This window comes from Myxine glutinosa, chromosome 2 (assembly GCF_964187855.1).
Source record: "Myxine glutinosa chromosome 2, kmMyxGlut1.1, whole genome shotgun sequence".
Taxonomy (NCBI): domain Eukaryota; kingdom Metazoa; phylum Chordata; class Myxini; order Myxiniformes; family Myxinidae; genus Myxine; species Myxine glutinosa.
Window position 1 is genome coordinate 114332460 of NC_136262.1, and position 26568 is coordinate 114359027.

Sequence of the window (26568 nt, forward strand, 5' to 3'; positions counted from 1 at the left end):
TTTTTGAATTCAGCACCCTCGAATTATCCTAAAAAACTTGTTTAATCACTTTTAACACAAAATGCCTACACTATTCGAAAATTCTCAAATTTTTACTTGTCTATGAGTCCGAGTCCCGGACTCCGGTTCTACATTCATAAGTAATTGAGGGATTGAGTATTTTAGACAGTGGGCCAAAGCCTGATTTCTCACTTATATATTGAATTACATAGTCTCCACTTTGGAAATACTTGTAACTGTGTTAAATGTCTTCAAAATGTGTATCTAAAGCAATTATCAAATGTTCCCAAGTCTGAAAAGTGAGTGTTACGGAGTAATGACCGGAAACAAAGAAAAGGTTAAGAATTGGTTGGGAGGGGCTGCCCTTTACTTAGCAACGGAGACCTACCATTCATTCTACTGTTTTTTGAGCAATTATTGTGCAATTGTGAAAAAGTACATCTCAGGTGAAGAATGAATACATAAATCAGTGTTGTGTAATGATATTTAACCTCTTAACATATTTTGCTCACAAAATTAGAACGGCATGCAGAGAGCGCATTGTCACACCTCGCATGTTCATTCTGAATAAAATACCATCGTTGCCTGAACTCCCTATTATTATGGCCCACAAAACCCAGATCACTATTATGGCCCACAAAACCCAGATCACTATTATGGCCCACAAAACCCAGATCACTATTATTGCCCACAAAACACAGATCACTATTATGGCCCACAAAACCCAGATCACTATTATGGCCCACAAAACCCAGATCACTATTATGGCCCACAAAACCCAGATCACTATTATGGCCCACAAAACCCAGATCACTATTATGGCCCACAAAACCCAGATCACTATTATGGCCCACAAAACCCAGATCACTATTATGGCCCACAAAACCCAGATCACTATTATGGCCCACAAAACCCAGATCACTATTATGGCCCACAAAACCCAGATCACTATTATGGCCCACAAAACCCAGATCACTATTATGGCCCACAAAACCCAGATCTCTATTATGGCCCACTGCTATTATGTCCCACACAACACAGATCACTACTATGGCCCACAAATCCCAGATCACTATTATCGCCCACTGCTATTATGGCCCACACAACCCAGATCTCTATTATGGTCCACTGCTATTATGGTCCACACAACACATCACTACTATGGCCCACTGCTATTATGGCCCACACAACAAAGATCACTATTATGGCCCACAAAACCCAGATCTCTATTATGGCCCACACAACACAGATCACTAATATGGCCCACAAAACCCAGATCACTATTATGGCCCACACAACCCAGATCACGATTATGGCCCACTGCTATTATGGCCCACAAAACTCAGATCACTGTTATGGCCCACAAATACCAGATCACTATTATGGCCCACAAAACCCAGATCACTAATATGGCCCACAAAACCCAGATCACTATTATGGTCCACAAATACCAGATCACTATTATGGCCCACTGCTATTATGGCCCACAAAACTCAGATCACTGTTATGGCCCACAAATACCAGATCACTATTATGGCCCACAAAACCCAGATCACTTTTATGGCCCACAAAACCCAGATCACTATTATGGCCCACAAAACCCAGATCACTATTATGGCCCACAAAACCCAGATCACTATTATGGCCCACTGCTATTATGCCCCACAAAACCCACATCACTATTATGGCCCACAAAACCCATTACACTATTATGCCCGCAAATCCCAAATCACTAGTGTGGCCCAAAATCCCAGATCATTATTATGGCCCACAAAACCCAGATCACTATTATGCCCCCCTGCTATTATGGCCCACACAACACAGATCACTATTATGACCCACAAAACCCAGATCACTATTATGGCCCACAAAACCCAGATCACTTTTATGGCCCACTGCTATTATGGCCCACAAAACGCAGATCACTATTATGGCCCACAAATCCCAGATCACGATTATGGCCCACAAAACCCAGATCACTATTATGGCCCACAAAACCCAGATCACTGTTATGGCCCACAAAACCCAGATCACTATTACGGCCCACAAAACCCAGATCACTATTATGGCCCACTGCTATTATGGCCCACAAAACCCAGATCATTATGGCCCACAAAACCCAGGTCACTATTATGGCCCACTGCTATTATGGCCCACAAAACCCAGATCACTATTATGGCCCACTGTTATTATGGCCCACAAAACCCAGATCACTATTATGGCCCACAAATCCCAGGTCACTATTATGGCCCACAAATCCCAGATCATTATTATGGCCCACAAATCCCAGATCACTTTTATGGCCCACTGCTATTATGGCCCACAAAACGCAGATCACTATTATGGCCCACAAATCCCAGATCACGATTATGGCCCACAAAACCCAGATCACTATTATGGCCCACAAAACCCAGATCACTGTTATGGCCCACAAAACCCAGATCACTATTACGGCCCACAAAACCCAGATCACTATTATGGCCCACTGCTATTATGGCCCACAAAACCCAGATCATTATGGCCCACAAAACCCAGGTCACTATTATGGCCCACTGCTATTATGGCCCACAAAACCCAGATCACTATTATGGCCCACAAAACCCAGATCACTATTATGGCCCACTGCTATTATGCCCCACAAAACCCACATCACTATTATGGCCCACAAAACCCATTACACTATTATGCCCGCAAATCCCAAATCACTAGTGTGGCCCAAAATCCCAGATCATTATTATGGCCCACAAAACCCAGATCACTATTATGCCCCCCTGCTATTATGGCCCACACAACACAGATCACTATTATGACCCACAAAACCCAGATCACTATTATGGCCCACAAAACCCAGATCACTTTTATGGCCCACTGCTATTATGGCCCACAAAACGCAGATCACTATTATGGCCCACAAATCCCAGATCACGATTATGGCCCACAAAACCCAGATCACTATTATGGCCCACAAAACCCAGATCACTGTTATGGCCCACAAAACCCAGATCACTATTACGGCCCACAAAACCCAGATCACTATTATGGCCCACTGCTATTATGGCCCACAAAACCCAGATCATTATGGCCCACAAAACCCAGGTCACTATTATGGCCCACTGCTATTATGGCCCACAAAACCCAGATCACTATTATGGCCCACTGTTATTATGGCCCACAAAACCCAGATCACTATTATGGCCCACAAATCCCAGGTCACTATTATGGCCCACAAATCCCAGATCATTATTATGGCCCACAAATCCCAGATCACTTTTATGGCCCACTGCTATTATGGCCCACAAAACGCAGATCACTATTATGGCCCACAAATCCCAGATCACGATTATGGCCCACAAAACCCAGATCACTATTATGGCCCACAAAACCCAGATCACTGTTATGGCCCACAAAACCCAGATCACTATTACGGCCCACAAAACCCAGATCACTATTATGGCCCACTGCTATTATGGCCCACAAAACCCAGATCATTATGGCCCACAAAACCCAGGTCACTATTATGGCCCACTGCTATTATGGCCCACAAAACCCAGATCACTATTATGGCCCACTGTTATTATGGCCCACAAAACCCAGATCACTATTATGGCCCACAAATCCCAGGTCACTATTATGGCCCACAAATCCCAGATCATTATTATGGCCCACAAATCCCAGATCACTATTATGGCCCACACAACCCAGATCACGATTATGGCCCACACAACCCAGATCACGATTATGGCCCACACAACACAGATCACTATTATGGCCCACACAACCCAGATCACGATTATGGCCCACTGCTATTATGGCCCACAAAACTCAGATCACTATTATGGCCCACAAATACCAGATCACTATTTTGGTCCACAAAACCCATATCACTATTATGGCCCACAAAACCCTTATCACTGTTGTGGCCCGCAAATCCCAAATCAATAATATGGCCCACAAAACTCAGATCACTATTATTGCCCACAAAACCCAGATCACTATTATGGCCCACACAACACAGATCACTATTATGGCCCACGCAACACAGATCACTATTATGGCCCACAAATCCCAGATCACTATTATGGCCCACAAAACCCAGATCACTATTATGGCCCACAAAACCCAGATCACTATTATGGCCCACTACTATCATGGCCCACAAAACCCAGATCACTATTATGGCCCACAAATCCCAGATCACTATTATGGCCCACAAATCCCAGATCACTAGTATGGCCCACACAACCCAGATCACGATTATGGCCCACTGCTATTATGGCCCACAAAACCCAGATCACTATTATGGCCCACAAATCCCAGATCACTATTATGGCCCACAAAACCCAGATCACTATCATGGCGCACTGCTATTATGGCCCACAAAACCCAGATCACTATTATGGCCCACAAAACCCAGGTCACTATTATGGCCCACAAATCCCAGGTCACTATTATGGCCCACAAAACCCAAATCACTATTATGGCCCACTGCTATTATGGCCCACAAAACCCATATCACTATTATGGCCCACAAATCCCAGATCACTATTATGGCCCACAAAACCCAGATCACGATTATGGCCCACAAAACCCAAATCACTATTATGGCCCACTGCTATTATGGCCCACAAAACCCATATCACTATTATGGCCCACAAATCCCAGATCATTATTATGGCCCACAATACCCAGCTCATCCATGTATCATATTATGTCACACGAGCAGAAGCCCGTGGTTAAAAACACTGCGAAAAAATGAGGCCTTTTATTCTTTAACTTGTTGAAAGAGCTATAAATGGGAGGGTTCGTTCAATTAGGAATGACTTGAGGTGTTTTATGCACCTGTCACTTTAACAAAAGAAGAGAAGAAAATGAGTTTAACTGCTTATTGATTTATTCAAAACATTAGATTGGGTAAACTCACCATGGATTATAATATGCAAATTGTTTTAGGCTCCTGAACAAAGTACAGGCTATCTACAAAGCCTTGTTCCAGTTTAAAATGATACCATATTACAACATTTATCACATCATTCATTAAGTTTATTTTGTTCTTCAGTAAACCTCAACACGTGTACATTCAATGGTTCTTAACAGCAAAGAAAAATAAAATCTGGAGGATCGAGGCAGACCAGCCTTGCAACACCCACCCTGTTTGCCTACACACTGCCCAGGCTCAATTTTTTGTCTGATTCCCCAAAAAATTAGTTTCCTGTAGGTTTGGATTCATATAAAGTCACTTTTAGTTAAGAATTTTTCTCTCCAAGGAGCATTTTGGTGTTCCTGGGTGGAACAGACAAACAAATGGCATTAGCCTATTATTTATATATACAGTCACGTGAAAAAGTAAGTACACCCCATGTCAAGTTTTGACTTTTTCAACATATTTCAACATACAGCTATTTTATCTTCATTTCAACAATATTGATAGATAAAGGTTTTTTTTTGTTTTTTTGTTTTTTTGTATACAAGATCGAGGCTCGTGAAAGAGCGAACATTAATCACACAGAAAGACAAACCGACACATAAAACATATAACATCGGGAGCGGTAGACAAGATGGGGAGAGAGGGGGAAGGACACAAACACAACATTTGAGAGCAGGGACCGAGAGACATGGAGACATCGAGAGATCTGAGAGAGGGCAAGGGCTTTGGGGGGGGGGGGGCATGGGAAGGGTGGGGTGGGAGAGGTATAAAACATATGGACACTGCCAGGACTTCCAGGGAAAGTTGGAATTTCAAACAAGGTGGATCTGGGGTGAATTAGCGGGGGTAGAAAAGATCAAGGTTTTGGATGGGGGAAGATAAGAGATGGTGGTGAACAGCTGTTTTAAAGACCTGGAGGGAGGAGTGGGATTGAAGAGAGTGAGGGAGTTTGTTCCAGAGGCGGGAGAAAAGAGGAATGAAAGAGTGAAGGTGAGCAGAGAGCCGAGATTTCGGCAGTTTGACCATCAGAGGGTTGCTGGCAGATCTTGTGCGACCTGTAGGAATATTTGGGGGACAGAGCACAGAGAGAGCTGGGGGTGCAAGGCCGGAGAGGAGTCGGTAGAAGACAGAAAGACCACCTACCTGCCTGCGGTGAGTGAGTGAAAGGCCCTCAGAGATAGCTTCATCGCGGGAGATTCCAATAATTCTGAAAGCTTTGGTTTCAACAGCGTGAAGCTGAGCTAGGTGTGAGGCAGGAGCAGGAGCCCATGTGAGGCAGGAGCCCATAGGGGAGAACAGTATTCCATTGAGCTGCGGATGAAAGCTTTGTATGTGGGGAGGAGCTCAGGTGTGCAGAGGAAGGACTTCGCACGACGGAGGATGCCCAGTCGGCGACTGGCTTTGGAGGCCAGCCTGGAAATGTGGTTTTCCCAAGAAAGATCATGGCAGATAGTGAGACCCAAAAGCTTGAGCGACAGAACTTCTTGGAGAGGATTGTTGAGAAAGTAGATGGGAGGGTTGTCCAGTCGATCTTTTCGGAGAGACATAGTAAGAGTGTGAGATTTGTCAGGATTGAAAGACATGTTCCACTTGTTTGACCAGTCTGTGATTTTGTCCAAGTCTTCAGAGAGTGAGGAGGCTGTAGACTGCTGATCTGAGGGAAGAGGAATGGAGCGGCAGAGAGTGGAGTCATCAGCAAAGAGATAGAGAGGATTTTCAAGAGAGTCAGAGAGATCATTGATGAAGACCAGAAAAAGCACAGGGCCCAGAACACTGCCTTGGGGAACTCCAGCCTGAACAGGAAGAGGAGATGAGAGAAACCCATTCAGGGCCACACGTTGACGACAACTAGAGAGGAAGTCCGCCAGCCATGCGTAGAGATTTCCATGGATACCACAGGAGGAGGGTTTGGTGAGCAGAGCGGGGTGCCAGACCGTATCGAAGGCATGTGATATGTCGAGGGAGACAGCTCTAATTTCCTGTTTGGCATTGAGGACCTCCATCCATTGTTGAGACAGCAGAAGCAGCATGTCCAGAGTAGAGTGACCTGGTCTGAAACCAAATTGATGATCAGAGATCAAGCCATTGGAGAAGAGGAAAGATTTAATATCCGAAGCAATGATGGATTCCATGACTTTGCTGATAATTGGGAGAAGGCTGATTGGTCTGTAGTTGCTAGGATCTGTTTTTGCACCTTTTTTGTGCAAAGCGGTGATGTTGGCTGATTTCCAAGCAGATGGCAGTTGACCTTGAGCAAAAGAGAGGGTGAAGAGAACAGAGAGAGGGTGAGATAGAGCGGCAGAGCAGGATTTTAGGACCCGTGGGCTGATGCCGTCGGGTCCAGTTGCAGAATCAGAGTCGAGGGTTGACAGAAACTTTTCCACCTTGTCAGGAGGAAAGGACACGGAGTCCAGGAGCAGCTGGGTACGACTGGGTATGGTGGGTACAGAGAGGGATGGGTTTGGGACACAAGATTTAGAGGCAAACACAGAGTTGAGGCATTCAGCTTTTTCACGTGCGGAGTCAGCTGTGTAGCCGTTTGAGGTAAGGGAGGGGATGGAGGGGGAACAAACACCAGAAACGGATTTGACCAGACGCCACCAGGATTTGGAAGAGGGAGACAGATAAGAGAGTTCGGTCTTGAGAACGGAGAGATATTGTTTCCTGGCTCTCCTGAGGGTGGACACACACTTGTTTCGGGCTTTGTGAAAGGAAATGAGATTTCCTTCCGTTGGATTTGCTTTCCAGGAGACGAAGGCAAGTTGTTTCTGGGCAACAGCCTCACCACAAGATTCCGTGTACCATGGACGGAAGGAAGGGTATGACAACTGAAGACAAGATGGGATAAATCTGTGCATGAGAGAGAGCAATTTACTTTGGAAGAATTCCCAGGATGAGTTGATGTCAGAGGTGGTAGAGATGGGAGACCAGTCCAGATGATTGATGGCTGCTTGAAGACCGTGCCAGTTGGCCTGAGTGAAATGCCAGACTCGTCGACGCTGAGCAGGCTCCCTGAGGATGGTCAGAGAGATGTCCACTTTAACAAGGACATGATCAGATGATCCGATTGGAGCAGAAGAAGAGCAGCAGACATTTTCAGGGAAGTTAGTCATAACCAAGTCCAGAAGAGAAGATGCTCCGTTGACTGAGATCCGGGTCGGGAAATTGTCAGATTGTGTCAGTCCCAGTGAGTCGCAGAAGTCTTTGCTGAGGAGCCATGGCTGGTGAGAGAGGTACCCACACCCAGCCAACTGGCATGATGACAGTTGAAATCACCACATATGAGGAAGAGAGAGTTGGGATGAGTAGATAGAAGTTGGTCCATATTATCAGACAGCGAGATGTAGATGGAGTCATCACTGTTTGGTGGACGGTACAACACACATATGAAGGTGATATAATATAACAAATAACATGAAACATTTACATTTTGTAGTCCATTGTATAATTTAAATAAACATAAATGCAAATTTCGCATGTGGAAAAAGTAAGTACACCCCAACATTTATCACTACTTCAAATACCTAAAATTAGAATCAGGTGCACTAGCTCAGGTGCAAATGATTAGAACATCGTTAGAGAGGATCTTGGAGGAACCTGTCTTATTTAAACCTCAGACATTTAGTTTGGTTTGCTCTTTGTTGTTGAAGTGTGCGGCGTCACCATGCCAAGATCAAAAGAGCTCTCTGAGGCCTTCAGAAAGAAGGTTATATACACAAAGAATTAAGTTAAGCACCCCTACACAACGAATTAAGGTAAGCACCCCCTAATATATATTCTTTGTGTATATGTATACATTGGCATATATTCCAAGGTATGTGAGATCAAATAATGATTGGTATGACATTAGCAATTATCCATTGATGAAATTGAGTGATCAAAGTGAAAAAAAGTGATTGGTTGAGTCAGTGATCCGATCACGTGGGTCCTACACACGTTATTGACGCAAAGATCGCTAGAGGTCTTCTCAGAACAATGACTGTACGTTAGAAAACATAAACGTCATCCACACTGTCCGTGATGGACCTATAGCTCCATACTTAAATTGAGGTGAAAATATGCCTAAAATTCCCAAAAAATTTCACCTTAAATTATTCAGAATAAAATATTGAAAACGGCATGATTGTTATGTTTTTATGTGACCATAATATCACTTCTCCAGAAAATATAGCAATATCATGGGTATATTACACTGTTTTGACGACAACAAACTTGTAATGTGCGAGGTTGTAAAAAAACGGGGGGGGTGCTTAACTTAATTCTTTGTGTATAGATGCCGACCAGTCTGGGAAGGGATTTAAAAAGATCTCCAAACAATTTGAAATGAATCATTCGACTGTCCGGAAGATCATCTACAAGTGGAGAAGATTCCAAACAACTGCCAACTTGTTCAGGCCAGGCCGCCCCAACAAGTTCAGCCCGAGAGCAGACCGCAAGATGCTGAAAGAAGTCTCTAAGAACCCCAGAATGTCATCACGGGACCTACAGGTAGCTCTTGCCACTGTTGATGTCAAAGTGCACGAGTCTACCATTAGAAAGAGGCTGCACAAATTTGATCTACATGGGAGGTGTGCCAGGAGGAAACCTTTGCTGTCCAGAAAGAAAATCAGGGCAAGACTAAGGTTTGCCAATGAACACCTAGGCAAAGACCAGCACTTCTGGAACAATGTGCTCTGGCCAGATGAGTCAAAGGTAGAGCTATTTGGCCACAGTACCAGAAGACATGTTTGGCGAAAAGCAAAGACAGCATTTGACCACAAGAACCTGATACCAACTGTAAAGCATGGTGGTGGAAATATTATGGTTTGGGGCAGCTTTGCTGCATCAGGGCCTGGGCAGCTCACCATCATATAATCCACTATGAATTCTTCATTGTACCAGAGGGTGCTTGAGGATAATGTGAGGCCATCTGTCGGAAAGTTGAAGCGCAACCGAAGGTGGACCTTGCAACATGACAATGACCCTAAACATTCCAGTAAATCCACCAAGGAATGGCTGAAAAGAAAGAAATGGAGGGTTCTGGAATGGCCAAGTCAAAGCCCGGATCTAAATCCCATTGAGATGTTGTGGGGGGATTTGAAACGAGCTGTGCATTCAAGAAACCCCTCAAACATCGCACAGCTGAAATAATTCTGCATGGAGGAGTGAGCAAAAAGTTCTCCCAGTCGATGTCAGAGACTGGTAGACAGTTATAAGAAACGCCTACTTGAGGTTGTTTCTGCCAAAGGGGGCAATACCACCTATTAGAGCCAAGGGTGTGCCTACTTTTTCCACATGCGAAATTTGCATTTATGTTTATTTAAATTATACAATGGACCACAAAATGTAAATGTTTCATGATATTTGTTATATTATATCGCCTTTATCTATCAGTATTGTTGAAATGAAGATCAAATAGCTGTATGTTGAAATATGTTGAAAAACTCAAAACTTTACATGGGGTGTACTTACTTTTTCAGGTGACTGTATGTACATGGATGTACCATCTCCCCTATTTTGTTTGTGCTGATTATGGAGTTGTTGATACGTGCGGTGAGTGGACATGGGAAAGAAGTGGAGCTAGCCCCTGGTCAGAGGTTGCCTGCAATGTTTGCTTTCATAGATGACCTGACAGTTGTCCAACAGTCCACTGATGCAGCAGTAGAGGTACTGGGACGACTGGAAAGGTTGATGCCGTGGGAAAGAATGGGATTTAAAGCAAGAAAGTCGAAGAGTGTGGTAGTGAGACGAGGAGTGGTGGATAACATGCACAGGTTTGAGCTGGGAGGGGATGTGGTTCCATCATTGGTAGAGGCCCCTGTGAAGAGTTTGGGAAGATGATATACAGTGGAGTTGAATGATGTGGGAAGAGTGGAGGAGGTCAGAAACAAGCTTTTGAGAGGTTTGAAGAGGATTGATGGATGTGGTTTGCCAGGTAAGATGAAGGTGTGGTGTTTGAAGTTTGGATTGATGCCACGAGTATTGTGGCCATTGATGATGTATGATATTGCGATTGGGCATGTAGAGAGGATGGAGGTTGTGGTGAGCGGGTTTGTGAGGAGGTGGTTGGGAGTGCCACGCTGTTTGACGAACATTGCCATTTATGGTCAGGGTGGGAAACTCCAGTTTCCCTTGACATCATTAACCGAGGAGTTTAAGGTGGTGAGGGAGCGGGAGTTCATGATGTTGCGGGATTCAAGTGATGCAGTGGTAAAGAATGCTCTCCCAGAGAAGAAGGGAAGTCGGAAGTGGAATGCAAGAGCAGAGGTGGACGAGATGGAGGAGCGGTTGCAACAGGAGGAGGTCATGGGGATGGTACAGCACCGGAAGCATGGCTTGGGGTGGATGAAGCATGAGCGATGGGGAAAGGCATGTGTGAAAGAGAGGAGGAAGATGGTTGAGAGGGAGGTGAGAAGAAAGGAAGAGGAGGGGAGATATGTGAAAGCAGTCGGTCAGGCACAGCAAGGTGCTTGGACTAAGTGGGAAGGTGTGCGGGTGAGGATATTGAAGTGGCAAGAGATTTGGAGGATGGAGCCAATATTGGTGAATATCCTGTTGCGGGCAACGTATGATGTGCTTCCGTCACCAGTAAACTTGAGATTGTGGGGGTTGTTGCAGGAGGAGAGATGTTATTTGTGTGGAGGTGTGGGAACGGTGCAGCATGCACTGAGTGCATGTTCAGTAGCATTGGCAGCAGGACAATACAGGGGGCGACATGATCAGGTGCTGGCGGTGGTGGTGCAGATGGTGCAACAAGAGGTGCTGAGGTCGAGAGAGAGAAGAGTGGAGAAGGAGACTGATGGGGGAGAGGTGTGGTTTGTCAAAGAGGGCCAGGAGAAGAGGGTGAGCTGGAGGCAGAGTGCCGGGAGAAGGGTTGGCGAGTTTCGTGTCAGCCATTTGAGGTGGGGTGTAGAGGGTATATTGGCAATTCCTTTTCTGCATTCCTTGCTAGGCTGGGAGTGTGTGGGACAGAAAGAAGGAGGATCTGTGACAAGGTGGCCCAGGTTGCCTTGAAAGGCTCATTTTGGATATGGAGGAAGTTTATGGAGGCATGTCGAACGTCTTTTTTTTTTTCTTTTTTTTTTCTTTTTTACGATTATTATTTCTTATTTTGTGTATATGAGTGAGTGGGGTGAGGGTGTGTGTTTTTTGCATGAATTAATTTTTGCATGAGTGTGTTTTTGTATGTTGAGTGGTGTATGTTGTAAGGGTAGGTGGTTGGTTGGTTGGTGTTGTGTGTGTGTATGTATGGGTGTGAATGAATGATCTGGTGTGTTTTGTTGGTGAGTGGTGAAGGGTATAAAGGTGGGTGTTTGAGTGTTCCACCGTGTTTGTTTGGTGCTGTGGATTCTGGATGCGGAGGTGTTGTTGTTGTTGTAGTCTGCGTTCCCACTGGCTGGGGGTGGGGGTATGTACGCATCCAGGTGTAGTTGCTGCATGTGGATGTGTATGTGCCCCTGCTGGCCCACCTTAGCTGACCGTATCGAGGTTGAAGGGCCGAAACGGGATGATGCTGAGGACCTCGACTGAGGACCCGGTCAGAGCAGCACACTTGTGACCAGGTGTGTTTTGATTGGCAGGTCAAACACATATATATATATATATATATATATATATATATATATATTGTTGCGGTTTTGAGTTTTGTACAATAAAGGTTAAATTTCCCCCTCATAGTTTGTCACACAACAACACGTAGCCTCGCGATAGTTCAGTTATTTCATAGCATGTGTGAGAATAGTCCTTTTCCTGTGTTAGTTTTGCATTGAGTAGAATAATGAGAGTAGGTCCTTTTCATACTTCCATTGCCTTACGCCTCTTTGTGCTGCCTTTGGCTTTTTTGGCGCGAATTGACACGAGGCAGGCCTAGCAGGTCGGGTCGGGACCGAATGAGGACGGCGAAGAAGCTGACGGTAAGCGCGAGCTGCCAATCAGGGCTCAGAGGGTGTGGCTGCCGCACTGCGTCACGGGGTGTGGTTGGAACGTTCGAGAAGGCCCAGGGCGTGTCCATATAACCCGTTGCGCAAGGCCCCCACCGGGAGAGAAGGAGTGGAGAGAGCAGCAGTTCGGAGCAGGAGTTGAGTGCGGAGAGGTTCGAGTATTGATGAGAGTTACGAGATCGGAGAAAGACGGGCATGAATCAAGTAAAAGCGTTCATATTAAAGTGGACGCTCGGTTGAGCTTACGGCCGAGCCTCTAGTGAGTTACGTGAGTGATAGCGCGCTGGTGGCCCAGCCGCGCTGAGAGATGCGTACATTTCTTTCCTGCCTCATCTGCTGCCTTTTGTTCGAGGGACGCGCTGCGAGGATCCTTTGCACCACCTGCTTGCCATCTTCGCGGGACGTGCTGGGACCGTGGAGAGCACGCCGGGCCGCCGTTCCTGGACGACCAAGGCAGCGCGTGGACACCATTCTGCCTGCAATTTCCCTGTGTGAGTGTGATCGGGCCCGTGTCTGGGTTATTGTAAGACTGATTAAGTTCTGTTCTGTGTCTGCTTTCTACCGACTTGTACATAAGTGTAAATAATAATTAAATTGTATTATTCCTTTTATTCGACCGTCTTGTGTTTTCCATCATTGAGTAAGCGTGGTAAGAATAGAACCGCTCTAATCGGGGTCCAATATTAACGGAAACTGCACGGACCATGTGGTACGCAATCCGCTCGGTGTACTCAAATTACACGTGGCTCGTGCGAGGCTTGCTTCCCCGCTTCCGTGGCGGTGCAGGTATTTAGGTACGAGCGAGACTTGGTCCTGAAACCCTACCTTGCATTTGCCTGGAAGGGGCGTTTCAAGTCTCGTTTATGCCAGCCCAGAAAGAACAAGGGGCTTAATCCCCCCTTGGTAAGGGTAGGAAGGGCGGTGGAAAACCGTAACAGTGTGTGTGTGTGTGTGTGTGTGTGTGTGTGTGTGTGTGTGTGTGTGTGTGTGTGTGTGTGTGTGTGTGTGTGTGTGTGTGTGTGTGTATAGTTTCTTAGCATGAGTTATTTATGTCACAAATTTAATTCTTCACTCATATCTGGTCATAAATCAGATCTGTGAAGTTTCAGATTTTTCAAATAACAATTTCAATTCAACCAATTATGGCTGAAATACCACTTCTCTGATGGTCATCATTATCACCCTATCTACAGGTCGTGGACAAAAAATGGAAACACCTGCGTAAATGAGAGACACCAAGCAATGGCTTCCACACTAGTATGGCCCATGCGTTAATTAAGCAAATAATATCCCAGCATGATGCTTAGGGTCATGTATAAAAATGCTGCACAGGCCTGGTTGCCTATAATTATAGCTGCTAGCATGGCTGCAAGAGGAGACCCCACAATGCCCCCATCCACAGAGCATGTGTGGTCGCCCAATGATTTGATGAGCATGACACTGATGTTATCCATGACACTGATGGCCTTCTCAGTCACAAGATCTGAACCCAATGGAGCATTTATGGGATATTTTGGAATGACGCCTGAGACAGCATTTTCCATCTCCATCAAACAGGCGTGAGTTGATTGACTTTTTCATGGAAGAATGGTGCGGCACCCCCCCTGCAGAATTCCAGACGCTGGTGGACTCTATGCTGCGGAACATACAGGCAGTACTGACCGCACATGGTGGCTCAACGCCCTATTACGTGACTTTACATTGGTGTTTCCATTCTTTTTGTTCACGACCTCAAACATCCAGAGCCTCTGTAACAACCTTTTTTTTTTCCTTTTTTTTTGTACACTGAATCGAGGCTCGTGAAAGAGCTAACATTTATTTCACAAACAAATCAACCAGACAAACAAAATATACAAAAAGAGGGAGCGGAAGACAAGATGGGGAGAGAAGGGGAAGCACACAACCACAACATTTGAGAGCAGGGAGAAGTGTGGGAGGGAGAGGGCTTGGGGGCAGGAGGCGTGGGAAGGGGGGGGGGGGGGAGGGAGAAGTATAAAACACAAGGGGACCGAAATTAGCGGGGGTAGAAAAGATCAAGGTTTTGGATGGGGGAGGATAAGAGATGGTGGTGAACAGCTGTTTTAAAGACCTGGAGGGTGGAGTGGGATTGAAGAGAGTGAGGGAGTTTGTTCCAGAGGCAGTAGAAAAGAGGAATGAAGGAGTGAAGGTGAGCAGAAAGTCTTGATTTTGGCAGTTTAACCATAAGAGGGTTGCAGGCAGATCTTGTGCGACCTGTAGGAATATTTGGGGGACAGAGCCCAGAGAGGGCTGGGGGGGCAAGGCCAGAGAGGAGTCGGTAGAAGACGGAAAGACCACCAACCTGCCTGCGGTGAGTGAGTGAAAGGCCCTTGGAGTTAGCTTCATCGCGGGAGATTCCAATGATTCTGAACGCTTTGGTTTCAACAGCGTGAAGACGGGCTAGGTGTGAGGCAGGAGCACCAGACCAGAGGGGAGAGCAGTATTCCATAGAGCTGCGGATGAAAGCCTTGTATGTGGTGAGGAGCTCAGGTGTGCCAAGGAAGGACTTCGCACGACGGAGGATGCCCAGTCGGCGAATGGCTTTGGAGGCCAGATTTGAAATGTGGTTTTCCCAGGAAAGATCATGGCAAATAGTGAGACCCAAAAGCTTGAGTGACAGAACTTCTTGGAGAGGATTATTCATAAAGTGGATGGGAGGGTTTTCCAGTCGGTCTTTTCGGAGAGACATCGTAAGAGTGTGAGATTTATCAGGATTGAAAGACATGTTCCATTTGTTTGCCCAGTCTGTGATTTTGTCCAGGTCTGCAGAGAGTGAGGAGGCTGCAGACTGCCGATCTGAGGGATGAGGAATGGAGCGACAGAGAGTAGAGTCGTCAGCAAAGAGATAGAGAGGATTTTCAAGAGAGTCAGAGAGATCATTGATGAAGACCAGAAAAAGCACAGGGCCCAGAACACTACCTTGGGGAACTCCAGCCTGAACAGGTAGAGGAGATGAGAGAAACCCATTCAGGGCCACACGTTGACTACGACCAGAGAGGAAGTCCGCCAGCCATGCGTGTAGATTTCCATGGGTACCAAAGGAGGAGAGTTTGGTGAGCAGAGCAGGGTGCCAGACCGTATCGAAGGCACGTGAAATGTCAAGGGAGACGGCTCTAATTTCCTGTTTGGCGTTGAGGACCTCCATCCATTGTTGAGAAAGCAGAAGCAGCATGTCCAGAGTAGAGTGACCAGGTCTGAAACCAAATTGATGATCAGAGATCAAGCCATTGGAGAAGAGGAAAGATTTCATATCTGAAGCAATGATGGATTCCATGACTTTGCTGATAATTGGGAGAAGGCTGATTGGTCTGTAGTTGCTGGGATCTGTTTTTGCACCTTTTTTGTGCAAAGCGGTGATGTTGGCTGATTTCCAAGCAGATGGCAGATGACCTTGAGCAAAAGAGATGGTGAAGAGAACAGAAAGAGGGAGTGAAAGAGCGGAAGCACATGATTTTAGGACCCGTGGGCTGATGCCGTCAGGACCAGTTGCAGAATCAGAGTCGAGGGTTGACAGAAACTTTTCCACCTTGTCAGGAGGAAAGGACACAGAGTCCAGGAGCAGCTGGGTATGACTGGGTACGGTGGGTACAGAGAGGGATGGGTTTGGGACACAAGATTTAGAGGCAAACACAGAGTTGAGGCATTCAGCTTTTTCACGTGCGGAGTCAGCCGTTAAGCCGTTTGAGGTGAGGGAGGGGATGGAGGGGGAACAAACACCAGAAACAGATTTGACCAGACGCCACCAGGATTTGGAAGAGGGAGACAGATAAGAGAGTTCGGTCTTGAGAACGGTGAGATATTGTTTCCTGGCTCTCCTGAGGGTGGACACACACTTGTTTCGGGCTTTGTGAAAGGAAATGAGATTTCCTTCCGTTGGATTTGCTTTCCAGGAGACGAAAGCAAGTTGTTTCAGGGCAACAGCCTCACCACAAGATTCCGTGTACCATGGACGGGAGGAAGGGTATGACAACTGAAGACGAGATGGGATAAATCTGTGCATGAGAGAGAGCAATTTACTTTGAAAGAATTCCCAGGATGACTTGATGTCAGAGGCGGTAGAGATGGGAGACCAGTCCAGATGATTGATGGCTGCTTGAAGACCGTGCCAGTTGGCCTGAGTGAAATGCCAGATTCGTCGACGCTGAGGAGGCTCTCTGAGAATGGTCAGAGAGATGTCCACTTTGACAAGTACATGATCAGATGAGCCGATTGGAGCAGAAGAAGAGCAGCAGACATTTTCAGGGAAGTTTGTCATAACCAAATCCAGAAGAGAAGATGCTCCGTTGACTGAGATCCAGGTCGGGAAATTGACAGATTGTGTCAGTCCCAGTGAGTCGCAGAAGTCCTTTGCTGAAGAGCCATGGCTGGTGAGAGAGGTACCCACACCCAGCCAACTGGCATGGTGACAATTGAAATCACCACATATGAGGAAGAGAGAGTTGGGATGGGTAGATAGAAGTTGGTCCATATTATCAGACAGTGAGATGTAAATGGAGTCATCGCTGTTTGGTGGACGGTACAACACACATATGAACAAAAGGTGGGAGCGAAGGGGAAGCCGTAGCCAAAGGTATTCCTGGGGGTGAGGTGGAGAGAGGGCAGTGGAGGGCGAGTGAGGAAGAGAGTTTTTTATAAAGATAGCAACCCCACCTCCAGGACGAGGCTCAGGTCTATCATACGAGGAGGGAGTAACCTGGGAGAGATACCAAGGCATCAGAGACATCATGAAGGAGGAAAGTTTCTGTTAAGCAGATCACATCTGGTTTGTCAGAAGCAACCTGTATGGAGAGATCAGTCAAGTTTGAGCGAAGGCCCCGGATGTTTGAGGTCCATACCGTTAATGAAGAGGAAGGGGGAGCATCGGGTCCAGAACAGGGGGGGGGGGGGAGGGGTAGGGTAAGATGTGGAAGAGGAAGGGGGAGCTGTTGAAGGTGTGTCAGAGATTTCAGAGATTTCAGAATAGCTTGGAGAAAGGGAAGAATGGGGTGGACAAAAGGTTTGATGGAGATTGGGTGAGGCACAGTGAGGTGTTATTTGAGGAGGGGGAAGAGCGAGGCAGAAGGTTGGGGGAGATGAAGGTGAAAGTTGGAAGGGGGAAGAAGCAGGGAGGATGCTTTGAGGAGGAGGGGTGAGAAGGGAGTCTAGGAGGGGAGGAGCGAGGGAGAGTCTCGGAGGGGAGGGGTGTGGGGGGAGTTTAGGAGGGAGGGGAGGGAAGGGGCAAGGGGGGAGATTTGAAAGGGATGGGTGATGGGGAGGATTTGGAGGGGAGGGGTGAGATTGGATTTTGAAAAGTGTACGATTCATGGGAAACGAACATTTTTTGCAAAATGAGTTTGAGACCTTCGAGTCAAAAATACGTTTGAGGACACTGAAGGAGGGGTGGAGTTCTGGATAGTTTAGGGAATGTAGAAAGGAGGAACTGTAAGAGATGGTATTATATATATTTTTTGGAATGAATAGATTTGGTGAGCAAGACGAAAGCATCCTTTTGTAGGAAAAGAAGAAAAGGGTGTTATAATATATGAGAGAAAATAGTTGTTCAGGGGAGAGATGATACATTTCTAACCACGTGATCGCGAACGAAGAACGAACAAACAAAAAAGAACAACAAATAAACGAATAAGACCTGGGAAGGAAATATTTTTTGGGGGTTTTTTTTTTTTTTGAGTAGAGATATTAAACAAGGAAGTATGGGGTGAACGACTGGGACAAAACAGAGAACGAAAATAATTGCAGCGCATTCGACGAATCGCTGAGAGAAAAACAAAACCACAAGGTTGGAGACGGTACGGTAGCCAAGCCTACGAGTACTAGGCCTCAGAATACTCGATGCGCATTAACCGACGATTGTGTATACATGTACGAAAAAGTAGCACCGAAAATTTTCCAAAAGATACGCTATAGGTACATACACCGAAAGACAGATACAGTCTCGACAAAAACACAATTGAGAAGGATCACTTAGCTTCGAAAGCGTGAGCGCATGGAACAGCTTCGAAAAGACGTGACCTCGCCGTGATCTCGCGAGATCTTCCCGAGCCGTGATCTCGCGAACCTCACATATTTCTCAATCCAGGTTGCTGCTGACAGCCTGGACATCATCTGTTTAACAGAATTCTTCCTCCCACAGGACATCGCTGACTCTTTATAGTGCCTCTCCCTGGCTGTTGTCACCTCTGATTTGATAGCTATTGTACCTCTTTGGGAGTTGATGACGTATGCCAAGTTTCAAGTTTTTTCTTTGAGCGATTTCGTAGAAAATTATTTTGTAGAAAATGATGTCCAAATATTTCCTTTTAAACCAATGTGGCTGCCACACCACGTGACTGACCTCTGATGTCAAAGTAATGAATAAAATATTCCAACTATGGAAGTTGTCATTGGCTGGTTGTCTCACAACGACGTCATCATTTGAAGTTTCTGTTCGTGTTTTAGTTTACTTTTCATGGAAATTGTTTCAAAAATCCTCACTTTTTGAAGATGGGAACATACTTTAAATCGCTAAGTGGTCCTTAAGCATGTGCAAGCGAGAATTTGAGGTATTTCCAACATGGAGATCGTGGAATTGCAACATTTTTGCCCACGGCCTATTGGTTGTTTCCTGCTCGATGCAAAACGTTATCCGCAAGTAACAATTGTTTCCACCCTCCTCCCATCTTTTCCAAGTTTTATCACCAACTACTTAAATGTCTGTATTTAGCTTAACAATTTTCTATACATTTGTACAATAGAGGTTCTAAAAAATAGGGGAAAATGGGTGAAAAGATTGTACAATGCAGTAACATGTATGTAAACTCTGCTGCATATTGTGTAAAGGGGCATCATTGATGTTCCAGGTCAATGACAGGCACACCTGAGACAAGCGAGCACGTGACACATGAGCAGCCAACTGTGGCAGTTGTTACTTTATTCGAAAACTAAATTGAACCACACACCAAACCTACTCGTCCTCACTCTCTGTGCTCCTCTCCCAATCAGGAGTAGATGTTTATGAACACCCTAAACCTCACACCTCCTCCTATCACCACCACCACCTCCCATACAAGACTCCCTCTCCCCTCCTCACCTTAGCCTTATGCATATCCAGCCATTCTTGGACGAGATTCTTTTTATCCAGCCGTGTTCCATTTTCATCGGGATACTCGACGTCCGGTTGGTCAGATGGGTACATGTATTTCCTCCCTCCTCCCATAATAACCTACAATACAAGAGAGCGAACGGGAGGATGGGTATGCAATAGGTATCCAGAACCTGCTTGACCGTTTCAACCGTACCTTCGTATCAAAAATCTGTTCACTTCATGTCAGCCAAGATATTTACAACCTGTGCACCACGAGAAAGAAACACAATGGACAACAAAATAGGTTGGGTTTCTGTTTGTTTTGTACACAAAGTGAAGGATCGTGGCAGAGCGACAACACACAAGGATGGTCTTGCCTCACCTTTCCTGTCCGGGGGCACCTTTCCCCACCCGATTCTACCACGTTTACCCTGCACTTTGTAAAGGTGAATAAACAAAATGTGTAAGAAGGCAAAATCACTTTCACTGTTATTGCCTGATTAATAAATATAGCGGATTTATCCTGCACACAACGATCTTTGGCTTTGCTTTGACATCTTTAATTACAAACGACAGGGCAAGGTGTGGGCGAGTCAGGTGGGGAAGGTTGGATGAGGTCGAATCAGGTGGGGAAAAAATTCCCTTGCAGGAAAGGTGAGGCAAGACCATCCTTGTGTAAAAGCTTGTCAGGTAGTGGATAAACACCTTTACTCCATGCACAAGTCTTCGACTTTTCTTACGACGGCAAAAAAAAATACAAAACCATCAAAATCGGACATTTTCAGACAAAAAGTAAAAACGATCAGTTTCTTTAACAGTTTCTTCCTGATAAATGATGTTCCTATTGTATGGCCCAGTTAGTATCAAGTCAAGGTGTTGCTGGTGTTCTAGTAATGCTCAAATAAATCAAACATTGCACATAAAAGGATGTCAAACATGTCAATTTGTGAACCTGCTGTCTTCTGTCACTTAAATCGCTCCTCCATGAGCCTAGATTTCTTTATTTAAAAGCTCTAAGGCTTTGCAAAAGGCCTAGTCTGCTACTGTCATCGTTGGTGATACAATTAGGATAGACAAGCATAGATCCGGGCCTAATCTGCTCTTGTTATCATTAGTCATGAGGGGTCCAACTCACTTCACCTATCATTAGAGATACCTAGGACGGCAAGCATAAATCCGGGCCTATTCTTTGCGAAGGATACAGTGGGAAACCAGCTAATGCTGGTCGACAGAACACCCAGTTTAACGTCCATCTGAGGGAAAGCACATACGTTGATGCAAATCCTCCTGTGAAACACATGTTAAAAATGGAGGGTTGCTCCACGTGTAGGTCTTTCACCCTCCGAGCCTCCTACCTGTCCCTCACTGTTCATCCTCTGTTTTTGTTCCAACCTGACAGATCTCTCAATGCAGGCTGCTGCTGACAGCCCGGACATCATCTGGTTAACAGAATTATTCCTCCCACAGGACGTCTCTGACTCTTTGTAGTGCCTCCACTTGGATATAGTCACCTCTGATTTCATAGGCATGAACCCTGCCCTGGTGGCGGAGTTGCTCTCTATACATCAGGAACTCAATTTATTTACATCAGGAACTGAATAATTTAGATCTACTGCCTCTTTTCTAGTCTTGCACACTCTGTGCTTTCCAAGCATTGTCCCCCCAGGTTTCTGCAGGATGTACATGGTCCACCATGGTGAAACTCCTTAAATCCAGAATCACTGCTCACCTCCACTTATCCTTTCGTCTTTTTTTCTCCCCAACTGTGGAACCAACTTCCACATTCTCTTCAATCTCACTCTGCCCTCTAGGTCCACCAGACAACTGTTCACCTACATATCAGATCATCCCCAATACAAAACCATGATCCGTTAAGCCCCCCTACTCCAAAGCCTTCCTACTTCCAAATTTCCTGCTTTCCTTCCTGAGAGTACTTCCTTCTCTGTCCATCTTGTCTACCCCATGTGTCCTTTCCTGTCCCCCTTTCCTCTCCATACCGATTGTTTTGTCTAAGTCTCCCTCTATTTTGTCCAACTCCGCTGTTGGTGCACCCCCCCCCCCCCCCCTTCCCCTCTCTACTTTTCCTTTTGTTATGTTGCATCCTGATCTGTTCAATGTTCCAGCTCTTCCATGAGCCTTGGATGCATACAAAAAAGAAAAACACCAATCGGTTTATAATCTGGTCGGGAATTGAATCCAGGGTAGGCGGCTCAAAAATAAGTGCATTCCCAAAGAGTGAGTCCCTCTTCATCCAGTCAGAGCTATCATCATTATTATTATAATAATAATAATAATAATAATAATAATAATAATAATGGTTTATTTCTGTTCAACTTCCATCGGTCAACGGCCGAATTGAGGTAAGCTTTACAATTGGTAATTTTAACGAGCAAAATATGCAAATAAAAGGAACACCAAGGCAGAGTAAAAATTCCCACATCATGAAAGAACCATTTTGCAATAACTTAACAAGAAAAAGAGCAATCAGAGATTGAAAACCCTCGCCAGGATGTATTTTCAGTGTTTTTTAAGGCTTTTGTGTTAAAACAAATATGGCGGCCGAACCACATGACCGATGACGTCATTTTTTTTTTTCTAAACCAATTTATTCCTAGATTATGCTCAATAAATTTCATCTTGATCGGATGAAGGTGTGTACTTGTCGAATTATGACGTCATAATGGGGGCTCCTATGACATCATCATTAACATATTTCATTCCCCATGGAGAGTTCTTTACAATGAGCCATGTCTCAATTTTTTCTATTCAGCGCTTTCGGAGATATAGAGGTGCAAAGATTTTCGGTTTTTCAAAGATGGCGGCCGAACCACGTGACCGATGACGTCATAATTATCATTAAAAAATTATACAGGTGTAGTTGCACCTATGGTGAAAATTTCATGTTGATCGGACCAACGGTTGCAGAGAAAATCATATTTATTTTGTGCAGACAAACAGACAAACAAACAAACAGACTCAAATACAATACCCTCTCCTCTGGCGAGAGTAACAATTCATATAACATCAAAGTTTGACGAAAGGTCTAATTTGTTCATTGTGCGGATGAGGAATGCCCTTGGTATATTCTTGAGTGTTGTGGTTTTGCATTTTAACTCAGTTATTTGTAATAAGTTGTTGTAAAAGTCAAAGCTTTCTGCAATGAGAAAAGCTGTTCATCCAGCACCTGGCAGGATTTTACACAAGGATGGTCTTGCCTCACCTTTCCCCACCCGATTCTGTGACACCACGCCCTGCACTTTGTAAATGTGAGGAAACAAAATGTGAGAAAACTCACTATGTACCTGATAATCCTCTTTCCTACACAAATGTTTATTCTGTTATTGCACAATTAATAAATAGAGAGGATTATCTTGCACATAGCAAACTTTACCTTTGCTTTGACATCTTTATGAGCTGCAGGGCAAGGTGTGCCCAAGTCGGGTGGGGAAGGTTGAGCTAAGTGGGGAAATTGCCTTGGGTTGAAAGGTGAGGCAAGACCATCCTTGTGTAAAAGCTTGTCAGGTAGTGGATAAACACCTTTACTCCATGCACAAATCTTTCTTCGAAAAAAAATACAAAAACATCAAAATCAGACATTTTCACACAAAAAGTAAAAACGATCAGTTTCTTTAACAGTTTCTTCCTGATAAATGATGTTCCTATTGTATGGCCCAGTTAGTATCAAGTCAAGGTGTTGCTCGTGTTCTAGTAATACTCAAATAAATCAAACATTGCACATAAAAGGATGTCAAACATGTCAATTTGTGAACCTTAATGATGTCAAACTTAATTCGCTCCTGCATGAGCCTAGATTTCTATATTTAAAAGCTCTAAGGCTTTGCAAAAGGCCTAGTCTGCTACTGTCATCGTTGGTGATACAATTAGGATAGACAAGCATAGATGTGGGCCTCGTCTGCTACTTTCATCATTACTGATACAATTAGGATAGACAAACATAGATCCAGGCCTAGTCTGCTATGGTCATCAGTGGTGATACAATTAGAATAGAAAAGCATATAGATCCGGGCCTAGTCTGCAATTTTCATCATGAGTGATACTTTAATGGACAAACAGGCATATATCCAGACCAGACAGGCATAGATCCAGACCAGACAGGTATAGATCCAGACCAGACAGGCATATATCCAGACCAGACAGGTATAGATCCAGACCAGACAGGTATAGATCCAGACCAGACAGGCATATATCCAGACCAGACAGGTATAGATCCAGACCAGACAGGCATATATCCAGACCAGACAGGCATAGATCCAGACCAGACAGGCATAGATCCAGACCAGACAGGCATAGATCCAGACCAGACAGGCGTAGATCCAAACCAGCAGGTATAGATCCAGACCAGACAGGCATAGATCCAGACCAGACAGGCGTAGATCCAAACCAGACAGGTGTAGATCCAGACCAGACAGGCATAGATCCAGACCAGACAGGCATAGATCCAGACCAGATATTCATAGATCCAGACCAGACAGGTATAGATCCAGACCAGACAGGCATAGATCCAGACCAGACAGGTATAGATCCAGACCAGACAGGTATAGATCCAGACCAGACAGGCATATATCCAGCCCAGACAGGTATAGATCCAGACCAGACAGGTATAGATCCAGACCAGACAGGCATATATCCAGACCAGACAGGCATATATCCAGACCAGACAGGCATAGATCCAGACCAGACAGGCATATATCCAGACCAGACAGGTATAGATCCAGACCAGACAGGTATCGATCCAGACCAGACAGGTATAGATCCAGACCAGACAGGCATATATCCAGACCAGACAGGCATAGATCCAGACCAGACAGGTATAGATCCAGACCAGACAGGCATATATCCAGACCAGACAGGCATATATCTAGACCAGACAGGCATATATCCAGACCAGACAGGCAGAGATCCAGACCAGACAGGTATAGATCCAGACCAGACAGGCATAGATCCAGACCAGACAGGTATAGATCCAGACCAGACAGGCATAGATCCAGACCAGACAGGCATAGATCCAGACCAGACAGGCATAGATCCAGTCCTTACCTCAATGTTGGGTATATTTTCCAAAAGCTGTTGTGCTATGTCCTTGCACAAACTCCTTGCATCTACTGGCATTTCTGCATCCGACATCCAGTCCCTATTTGCGGAGTTTGCATACGATGCTCCTGGCGTCGCGTGGGTCACGCGTGTCGTGGTGACGACGGCTGTAGATTTACCTGATTGATGAGAAACAAACACACGTGATAAGGATTGTTTGAAACGTAAATAAAAATAAACACCACCTGCTGTCAATGCATCAAATTAACCATCAAAGTAAAACTCCATATTTCCCACAATATGGTTTTGTCTGTAATTAGAGAAGCTCAGGTGTTTAGTTGGCACCTTGAAACCAGACGTTCATGATCAATCTATATCTCATTAACTATGAATTATAAAACGGTGAAAGGAGCTCTTCCACATACATGGTAGAATATCAAAATTCTGATTCTCAACAATATGAGTGGTCCACCAGGTGTGTGAGGCAAACAGAAAGTACGATTTTTCAAGGTAACGTTTAGCTCCATTTTCCATGTACCATATCTGTTTATAAATAAATAAGTGTCATGCAGTCCATCTGCATCACCTGGCTTCTATATGGCTTGCTCCTATTATCAAATTGTTCCATAATGTGCGCTAAAGGGAGAGAGATCTTCCTCCATTTTGTATGTACGAGACATCAGAACAGGCCTTCGGCTTACAGGTCTCTCAGGTCTCCAGTGATCCTGACAATGCTTCAATAAAGGGAAAACCAGTCAGCCAGGTGGCTTTGTGTTACCTGTTAAGCCACTGTGTGTTGTGATGATCCGTTGTGGAATTTGTCTGTAGGTGGTAGAGTACCCCCTGGTAGAGTACGCATGGTAGACAGCTCTGAGGTTTCTCTGCAATCCAAATACGGGCCTAATGGACCCGCTCCAAACTAACAGGGAACTTTGTTGTTCGTTATACTAAAATAAGCAATTTGTTGTCTATCTGTCTGTCATTTTGTTTGACCGCACTGATAAGGGTCACACATTTTGTCTGACTGCACCGATAAGGGTCACACATTTTGTCTGACCGCACTGATAAGGGTCACACATTTTGTCTGACCGCACTGATCTGTCTGTCATTTTGTCTGACTGATAGTTCAGTCGTTACTTATCCAATCTTAACCAAACTTGACAAGAGGACTAAGGGCCACATGATGGAGATTGGTGTGACGTCATTTCCCTCCACCTTGGGCGAAACCGTGTTGAGGTGTATAGATAGCTTATTGTGCCTTTTTCCAAGGCTGTTTCTAACAACAAAAGCAATAACAACATTTATGATCATTGCGTAATATTAATGTTATTACAAAACAATATTAATACTAATCATATCTCCCCTCCCAAGGACAAACACCATGTTAAGGTGTATAAATAGCTTATCGTGGCATGTTGTGGGGCAACCATACCGCAGATAAAACATATTGTTACGGCCGTGGGTTTTGGGGCTACCACGAGGGGGTTAGCCCCCGTTCCCTCCCGAACTTACCGGACCTGAGGCTGCCGCGCACGAATACCTACGTGCCTCGGCAGGTTGCTAAGCAACTGCGAACGTCAATTGTTCCGTCGCGC

The 26568-nt window shown here is 45.2% G+C and overlaps 1 protein-coding gene across 1 annotated transcript in view; it reads right to left on the reverse strand.

Moving 5' to 3' along the window:
- LOC137421385 (alkaline phosphatase) overlaps window positions 1-26568 on the reverse strand; it is a gene marked incomplete in the record, with an annotated part of 133361 nt that overhangs the window by 29540 nt on the left and 77253 nt on the right. Inside the window, 2 exon segments of the mRNA XM_078771449.1 lie at window positions 19928-20059; window positions 24980-25152. Of these exon segments, the coding sequence (XP_078627575.1) occupies window positions 19928-20059; window positions 24980-25152 (305 nt within the window).